At 41.1% G+C, this 9,607-nt stretch overlaps 1 protein-coding gene across 2 annotated transcripts; it reads right to left on the bottom strand.

Annotated features, from left to right (window-relative positions):
* Positions 1 to 4,358: 4,358 nt before the first annotated feature.
* LOC123188408 (WAT1-related protein At5g64700) lies at positions 4,359 to 7,120 on the bottom strand. 2 transcript variants are annotated; one of them, XM_044600501.1, is made up of 7 exons: positions 6,515 to 7,113; positions 6,346 to 6,408; positions 5,870 to 5,986; positions 5,375 to 5,630; positions 5,132 to 5,287; positions 4,893 to 5,044; positions 4,359 to 4,773 (listed from the first exon to the last, which is right to left on the bottom strand). In XM_044600501.1, the coding sequence occupies exons 1-7, from the start codon at positions 6,694 to 6,696 to the stop codon at positions 4,605 to 4,607; spliced, it is 1,095 nt and encodes a 364-aa protein (XP_044456436.1). In that variant the 5' UTR covers positions 6,697 to 7,113; the 3' UTR covers positions 4,359 to 4,604. The 2 variants fall into 2 exon arrangements, with proteins under 2 accessions (XP_044456436.1, XP_044456435.1); XM_044600500.1 differs by having other exon boundaries at positions 5,132 to 5,630; positions 6,515 to 7,120.
* Positions 7,121 to 9,607: the final 2,487 nt, after the last annotated feature.

The following is a 9,607-nucleotide window of genomic DNA, read 5'->3' as shown; positions in this document are numbered from 1 at the left end:
GCATGTTTTTATCTTTTGTTAGACAATTTTCCATAGCCTATATAAATAATTTAAAATGAGTTGAGAAATTTCAGATGCATACTTATTTATATATGAACATTATAGTTGGTTGTTTTCCTCGAATTGTTGTGTTAGTAAAATGATTTAAGCAACATAATTTTCTAATAATATCAAAAGGTTTTTCTTTCTTACAAAGAAAAAAGTTGTGTTAGTTTCATTTTTATTTTTATTATATATTATCTATGATTATATGATGAAGTAGAAAATATCATTTATATTTCATCATAAATATAAAGTGATGGGTTCTGACATACGCACTGATGTAACGATGACAGACCGCACTGAAAGACCACGAGAAGAGGTGCATATAGCTAACCTTTATTTGTATGTATATTATACATGATAATACAAAAGGTGTATTTTTATTTTTTATTATTTTTTCAGAATATACGAGACATGGATATGGACTTTGGAGATACACAAAAAGAATCCATCGAGGGTTTTGAGGCGACGTCGCTGAAAGGGGACGGAAATTCACCAAGTTTTTTACAACATAATGATATGGAAGCGGTGATATCTCATAACAAACCAAAAAAGATGCCAATTTTAATGTTATTGCACAAGGTATTTTCCAATATTATTATTAATCTTATCTTTGTGATATTGTCTTTTGTATTCAACTAATTTGGCTCATTTTGTTTACTAAGTTGGCTCATTTTTTTATGATGTCGACAAACTATGTTTGTACCTCTAAAGATATTACAGTCATCAAATCAATCAAGTCTGTCCCCAAGAATACCAAGTTCGTGGACATTGGAGATGGCTTGTTATCAACCGACAATTTGGAATGCCTTACGAAAGATGATATGTTGTTACATGACGGTGTAAGACCAATTGCACAAACTTTGTAATTAATAATATCAATAATATATAATATCATAAAATATAAATATAATCTAAATGTTGATTACAGGTGATAAATGCTTACATATATTGCATGCTTGCTCACGACCATCTACAAGACATGGCGGATGAAAAGGTACACATTATTAGCACATTTGTAAAGAAGACGGGGAAAAAGACATGGACCCATCAAAATATCGTCACATTGTGCATCATGTTAATACTTATCTATAACAAGATATGGTTAGTCTTGTCTCGTCATCCATGCATATAACTATGGATTGTTTTTATTTAATTCATATGTATAATGATTTATTAATATTTATATCTAATTGTGACTGTGACTTGTATGATATTTACACCAGTTATTCATTCCAATTAACATGCCGGGCTACCATTGGTATCTAGCTGACGCCAATGCCAAAAACGTGAGATTCAAGTATTGGACTCACTTGGTTCTCGGGTCAAACGCAATGACCTTGCTACTACGGTAACTATCTATTTTTTTGCTTATCTTAACACATGTTTTGTTTGCCTTGATCCCTAACATTTCTCATATATAAAATAATTACTAGGACTCGAGAAGCGTCTCAAACTTGTAGAGCATAGTCCGGAGTTTATCAGAGGTCATAAGTGGCCCGATCTCAATGTTACAAAATAGACGATTGTAGAGCAGTTTCATGAGGCAATACAAACCGATGGGTGAGCACTTGTTATAATGGTTTGTTTATTTGATTCATCTATGTGATATTCTAAAGCATTATTTTATAATATTATAGCATATCATCTGGACTGTTTATGCTAAATTATATGGAATATTGGACATCAGATGCACTGTCAGACCAGTTCACCCATGTATTTCATTTTTATACATTATCTCGTTGTTTTATCTCAAAATATTATATCAATTTTTACATATATTTTGTAGGAGGATATGAAATATTTTCAACAAAAATTAGCTGTAATTTTGCTCGATTCAGAGCTGAATAAGCTAAAAGGAGGTCCCATATACCATCAACCTGGCGATGAAGAAACTTTAGCTAATTCTAATCTCAAGATCCTGTAGAATCCACCTGACGTAGTCAAAGACAAACGTCCTGCCCCAATCACTATCATACCCACGGACCAACGTGAATTACTCGCCGGCCTCTACAACTACATCATGTTGATCGATGATGCCGGGTGTTTGGAGTAAGTATCATGTATCAATATTTAAACGGATGTACATTATTATTCTTCTTACCATCCATTTTTTAGGAAGGTATGGGTCCAGAGCTCGAAACCCGATCCAATGGGCTTAAGTCTTAAGAAACTCCAGTGCATACTTAACATGGAGCAGCCTATGGACAATGATTGCTTCAACACCGCCATGCGTATACTGGCATGTGACGAGGGAGTATTGTTCACAGACTCTCCTATACACTACATGGATCTAAGATTTTGTGTAAGTTATTGTAACTCTTCATTCTATGTGTCACTAGTATCAACATGTTGAAACAGTATTTTTTTACTTAGTCCATGATGCTAGAGTCAACACGAGGTTAGAAGTTTTGCGAGAAGGAAACTATCTAGACGTTGGCAACATTATTTGATAGCTGGTCTGGGATGGACAACGACATCTCATCATGCAACATGGTAAGTAAAGTATTATGTCCATTGTTACCATGATTTATTGTTGTTTCTAATAGCTCCACTTGTAGATTTATCTTCCCTATGCATCTATCGGCCGATTCATCTTGTACGTCATCGATAAAGAGGCACGTCGTCTATATATTATGGATCCTATTCAAACATCACAATCGTCAAAGGATAAAAAATTGAGGCATGCACTGAAATTAAAAAGTTTTGCAAGGGATTTCAAAGAAGCACTCGAAATAAAGCTGCCTGGTTGAAATTTTAATATATCTAAATGGCAACGTTTATTTCCGTTCAGTATTCCAACGAGTATAGAGGGGTAATGAATTCACAACAAAAACATTTATTTTTTTATCACTATATTCTTTATATTATTAATTTAAAGTTTTGCAGGAATGTGTCTAGCTATTTTTTTTTATTTTATGCTCTGGTGGAACAGTAAAGAATTGGTCAAGCCGGTTTGCGCGGTGAGTATTGTCCGTTATATGTTTTAAGACCTTCGGCGTGAAATTTTCATACTAACTACATGTTTGTGCAGGATATGTATGAGTTGAGGAAACAATTTTTATTATACTTGTTAAAACATCCTAGGAATGAAGCTAAATAAAACTTTCCTGATATTGTGAAAGAATTTTTTAAGCGCATCATCTAGATATTAATAGTTTCGTAATAGATGTTTAGTTGGAACATCGCTCAATTTGTTACATGGACATGTCGTTAATTTTTCTTTATGATATCAATTTGCATTGCAAAAATGGACTTTTAAATAATTGGTCTGTATTATATTGTTTGTACATGTGGAATTTAACATGTAACTTTTACAAACTATTTTAAGATCTTGTGGCAACGCACGAGCATTCTACTAGTATACGTAGCGATCTGCTGGAGGCTGGTATTAAAACGGAATGGAGATGGGATGGTGATGAAGATGATGATCCAGATGAAGACGGGTGCGGCTTCAGCCGGGACAGGTGCGTCGGCCATGACGGCGGAGGTGGGAGCGCGACGATTTTGGGAGAGAAAAGAGTGGCATGGAGATGGTGGGGCTAGGGAAAGACAGGCGGAGGACACGGCCTAGACAAGGAAACAGGCATGGACATGCGCGCGCGGTCGCGGGCACGCCACCCGCACACGGGGTAGCTGCTGGCAGACAGACAGTTGCATTCGATCGGCGTTGGCCGACCGTGCAACAGTGCAAGCCACACGCCGACGCGCCCGCGATCTTGAGCGGCAGCTTCGCGTGGCTCGCGCGACTGCATCGCCCAGCCGGCTCACGCAACGCTGCCGACCTTCTGGATCGCCCTTGGCCCTTTTGATCCGACGTGTAACCGACTGACATGACATGCACGAGTCCCGTTTCTACACGACATGGGAAACGTTCCACTGAGATGAGATGCAGTTCCTAATTCCAACTCAGGATCCGATTAATCAATCAATCAACAGTGGGCGACTTGTTCCACGGCAGGGCTCATCGTGATTCGTGAAACCACGACAATGTGGTCGCCGTACATCCGTACTGGCATGTGAGAGCTTCTTAATTCTTTCCTTCTGCAAATATATATATATATATATTACTCCTCCTATGTGCTCCACTTACTTGCACTGATCTGGAGCTGACTTGCTGCTTGTTTGTTTACGCAAGATATTGTCAATCCTAACCAGTCATCAGTAGCCACTGTAGTACGTAACATATTTCGCCGTCAGGACTTTGGCCATCATGGACATGGTGGCAAACACACGGCAGTGACCCAAAAAGCAACGGCACCTGATCTGATGCCCGTAAAATAGTGCGTGCTGAAGCCACCCACATAGGAGCTCACTAAAAGCATCTGAAACTTGTTTTATTAATTCGGTACATACAACATCAACGGGAGACGTCTGGTACTAGCTACTTGAAAGGAAACCATCAGGCAGAAAGTGGGTACAGCAATGGCGCACTGCCCATCTTATCGTCCTGGCCTGCCGCCAGTTCACGGTGCATGCGTTGCATTCCAACACAGTCTGGAACCAGTAGTATGTCCTGACACAATCTTTTCTGTCCCATCGCCGATCACTGCTTGCTTGGCTCAGACCTTTGCCGCCGCATCATCCGGCACTCGGGCCTGCTCCTTGTCTTGCAGCTCCTGGGCAGGTTTACCGCCACCCATCTTGTTCGTGTCGTCGTCTTTTCTCTCCATGTTTTTCCCCCACAGTACGTTGTACAGGCCTCCAATCAGTAGTATCCCAGCAATTATACTGCTCAGGAAAAAATAATAGTACAAAGATTCAGCTTACATATAATAGTAGAGACGTAGAGTAGAGTTTAGTTGCACATTTATGAAGTCTCATGAGTAATTCTGGGCGCACGCACGTACCTTCCTAGGCTAACTGCCTCTCCTAAAACGAACGAAGATATGATGATTGTGAAGATCAGAGTGAGCGGCATGGACATGGCGAGGAACACCGGCCCCCTCTTGGCGATCGTCCACATTTGCATGTAGTACGAAAGCGCGGTCACGATCACGCCCTGCATGTTTTTATCCCATGGAGAAGCAAATCAACTTCCAGTAACTAATATGCAAATGAACATTGTTTTTGAGGCTCGGTTACGTACGCTGTAGATGATAGCGGCGAGACTAATATTCCAGCCGATCTTCCACTTGGAGAAATCCCTCTCGGCTGCGACAGCCACCACGAAGGCCTGGACCGACGCGCATGAGATCTGCAGTGTGGTATTCATAAGCTTGGAAGTGTCCTCTATCAGTGGCCCCTGCACAAAAACCATCAACAAGTTGCAGCACGTCAGGGTCTGAAGCTCTGGAAAATGAACCTGAATTTTGAGTGTATGCATATTCACCTGAAGCACAGTCCACAAGCCTGCTAAAATGTTGGAGAGTGTCATGAGGAAAATCCCAAATACCCACTGGTTCTTGGAGTAGGTTCCTGATCCGGAGGAGCTGTTGCTGCTGCCGTGCTGGAAGAGCCGGTGATGGTTGAAAGATCTGAACATTGGCCCCTCGTAGAAGGCCAGCACCGTGACGCCGGCGACGCAGCAGAGAATGCCTGCCACTTTTAGGTTGCCATGGAGCTTCTTCAGCTTCATAGACTCCATCCTGTCACATCACAGGGAATTTGTTCTTAGGGAAAGGAAAGTAACCGACATTGCAGCTTTTCCGCCCACACTTATTAAGTGCATGTTCTGAACTCTGTTACGTGTAGATCGTTCGGTTTTTGATTTGGTAAGCCAACAGAGAATGCATGTACTGGTTGATTTTGATGGCAAAAAAACACGAATGCTTCTTACAGGACAAGTATCGAGCAGAGGTCAGAATAGAAATAACACTTGAATTACCCAATTATGACCGCTAAGATGAAGGTAACCACCGGTTGAACATTGTACAACGCCGACGATGATGTCGCGGACGCATAGTTGAGACCAAGGTTAAATAAGACGCCACATGCGGTTACCCTGGGAACAAGAAAAGGTCAGGAATTAGACCAGGTAAGATAAGTAAGTCATTTATAATCCGAAAGTTGCAAGTTTTTAAGCGGCTTCAGGGAGAGCATAAGCAAGATGCACAAATTCTGGATATCCAGTGCAATACATGCACGCTGGAAGATCTCAAAGCACACGATCGGACACTTGATTGTGAAGTGTGTGCCCATATTTATATTGAAAGGTACACAAAGCTTGATTATTATTCTCCACACAGGAGACTATTGGGCAACTAGGCCATAGAGCCTGCATGCATTAGCTTTCTTTCTGAAACAAAACAACAAACTCGTGCATGAACTATGTGCCACTCACGCTAGAACAACTTAACATACCCATACAAGGCGTGCACGAACATCTTCCCTGCAATCTTCAACGTCACAGGTTTAGTCTTTTGCCTGCGCAATAAGAGAATCATGGTGCAGTAAGTATAAGTTATAAAACAGCGAGCCGGACAAGCAACAGACTGACATCGATCAAGGCGGTGTCAAACGAGAATCTCACCTCTCCAGAGCAAAAGCGATAGGGATGAGCACGAGCGCGGCGGTGGTATGACGGTAGAAGACGAAGACGAAGGGGTTCATGCCCTGATCCAGCGCAATCTTGCTCATGATGTGCATGCCGGAGTACATGACCCTGATGAGAACCACCGCGCCGTAAGCCTTGGCGCCGCCGGCACCACCCATCCTGATTTTGCTAGTATATTTCTGCAGCTAGCTCTGTGAAGGTATTAGCAGCAGAGACCTGTGCAGCCCTATATATACATTGCCAAAGGCGCCAGCGCAACAACCTAGTAAGAGCATATGCCCTTGCTCCTGTGTCTGTGTGCACCCCGGAGTGACACGGATAATCGACCCCAGGTACGCAGCTAGCTAGCTAGTGCACCATTGCCTAATCAGTGATGCATGCGCCAATGGGGCGAGAAGAAAGCGGATGGAAAATGCTGGACGAGTCGTGCGAGCAGAGCAGAGCGGAGGACACTTGGTGTGGGGTGATCTGAGCATCCACTCATGGAAATGGAAAAGATGACAGGGCAGTGATCTGAGTCGATCCCAACTAATTATTTAATTGTGTAGATTAGTGGCTCAGCTGTTACCATTTGGAGCCACAAGGCTCTCTTCTTGTGGAAAACGCAGAGGTTGCATGTAACAAACCGGGCGCATATTATGCAGACATACACACATGACCGAAAGGGGACAGGGGAATTAGTGACTGATGGGGCAAGCAAGCTGCCATGTAGAAAGCATGTGGAGATACACAAGGCAGGTGCATCGTGGTGTGCTGCTTCTGAATGTTCAAAGTGTGCACCAGGTCTGATTAATTGGATATCGTTTTGAGCATGAGAATTCCTTCACGCTGGATGTGTATGCCTGTTAGGTAACCCCATCTTTACCTCTGAAATGCAAAGTTTTTTGCACGGCTCGCGGCGGCTAACATATGCTGGATAACAGGTTCTTGTTGAGACAAATGCAAAGTTTTTGCACGTACGGCTCGCTGCGACACAGTACATTGCCTTTTCAAACTATACTGGGTTCCAACAATAGAGGCAATAACGTGTTTTGCTCACAACGCGCCGGCGGTAGATGCAGAAGAAAGGAAGTGTTTATTTCTTCAAGGACTTGCTAATAATTTATTATTCTTTTTAAGGAAGTTCTTATAGGGCTGGTTTTATCTAATATATGGCATTTGGCCTTTTCGTAAAAAAGACACCTTGTAAACGTAAACCAAGGTTATAGGAAAATCAGCAACATATAATAAAAAATTGGGTGTGTCTAGGGCACATCTAGATGTGCCCTAGTTATTGTACATCTAAGTGAGTGAATCAAGCACAAAGAGGAAAAGAAAAAAAAAGAAGAAAATATCCACACGAATCTCGATGTAAAATCAATGACATAGGACTTAGATATGCAATACTTATGGCACATCTAGATGTGCTTTAGCAAAACTGTACAAAATTATACCATTAGATTCATCATGAAATATATTTTTATATGGCATATATTTGATATTGTAGATATGATATCTTTCTCAATAAACTTGATCAAAGTTTGTAAAGATCGGCTTCCACAACAAGTAATCCTCACTACATTATAGGAGGGAGTACTTTTTCCCAGGAAGGCAATTTAATTACAGAATTGCTAATTTAGTTACTAAAAAGAACTATTGTTTACCATGGTCATTCTTACCTCTAGAGAGAGGTAAGAGTTGTTATGAATCCTAGTCTTTGATTGCTGGCTGTTATTGTTATTTTGCCAAAAGATTGTATCGTTCCTCATGTATGGATCGCGACAAAAAAGAGAGATACCAATGCACATTACTGTATTTCTCTTTCCTAAACAAACTAACGTCTTGTTTGTGAAATCAAAGGGTTCACATCAATTAACTCAACATGTTTGTTGATGAACACACGAATTCTAAAGAGCTTTGACTTTTCATATTACTTCAGATGACGCGTAGAAAGATCTAACATATTTTAAAAAGGTTCTAACACATTAGCGAAATGAACTAAATATGTATGAGTGGCTCAAAAAAAAATCATGTGCATCTTAAAAATCTACGAAGATATAAATTGGAGTTTAATTGTGTATGAACTTGAAAAAAAATGTGAATGTTTTCTGTGAAACTAACTATTATCAACAGATCCTCAAACTTCATTTTGAACGAACTTATTCGTATTCCAAAATTGTAACTTATCGACCATGCATAAATATTCTTTTGAACATGGTAGGAGGGTCGGCCGAACAAGGAGGAGTCCTCCCTCCCTACGCCAGAGGGGTCCTACCAGGACTCCACCTAGATTGCCTTGCCCTCCAAGCCAAGAGGGGTTTGGCTGACTTGGCCCCACCGGGTTGCCTTGTCCCTCAAGCAAGTGGGGCGGCCCAGTATGATCCTTTCGGAATGTTTTGGAACATTCCGTAACCTTTCAGTCATTTTTGAGAGTTTCCATCATGTCCTAGAATCTTCCCATACCTTTTGAAACACTTCCGGACATCATCGAAACTCTTCGGGCCCTTCCGGAGTGCTTCCAACATCTTTAGAAACACTTTCTAAACCCTCCTATCTCAGTCTCCATTAAATCATAGCATTCCTAAATGTCGCGAAATGTTAAGTGTGTGACCCTATATGTTTGAGCATATGTGGATATGTCTGGAACATCTTCCGATTAATATCGCTAGCGGGATCTGGACAGCCATAACGATTCCCACATATTATCGAAGATCCTTAGTTATCGAGTGAACCTTCCACTACCACATTCGGGCCCCTTTGCCTTGCGGTACGTTAACTACCCAAGGCGACACTTTGAAGTTATCCATGTGATCAACTCCTTGATCGCCATACCCGGTCATCCTTGTTTCTGCTTTGTAATTTTTTTTAATCATTTTCATATACAGGTATAGCCTAATTAACTCCATAGTCACAATACCTGGCCAGGCAATGCTAGATATCGTGAACCGAGTGGGCCCATAGTGTATCTCTCTATCGCCGAAAGGGTAAATCCCATTCTTGACATATCTAGCACCACAACATACTTCATAACTTATCTGAAAGTCACCTTTATAATTAACTAGTTATGGAGTAACGTTTGATGACCCAGAA

The sequence above is a fragment of the Triticum aestivum genome, chromosome 2A, assembly GCF_018294505.1.
Source record: "Triticum aestivum cultivar Chinese Spring chromosome 2A, IWGSC CS RefSeq v2.1, whole genome shotgun sequence".
In the NCBI taxonomy this organism is placed as follows: domain Eukaryota; kingdom Viridiplantae; phylum Streptophyta; class Magnoliopsida; order Poales; family Poaceae; genus Triticum; species Triticum aestivum.
This window is presented reverse-complemented; position numbering and strand designations above follow the sequence as displayed.

Excerpts from the sequence above, each read along its gene's own strand:
- LOC123188408 (XM_044600500.1), bottom strand. The coding sequence starts at position 6,696 with ATGGGTGGTGCCGGCGGCGCCAAGGCTTACGGCGCGGTGGTTCTCATC. Across the intron at positions 5,987-6,345 it reads TTCGTGCACGCCTTGTATGG|GGTAACCGCATGTGGCGTCT; the intron begins GTATGTTAAGTT and ends TCTTGTTCCCAG. Across the intron at positions 4,774-4,892 it reads GAGGCAGTTAGCCTAGGAAG|TATAATTGCTGGGATACTAC; the intron begins GTACGTGCGTGC and ends TTTCCTGAGCAG.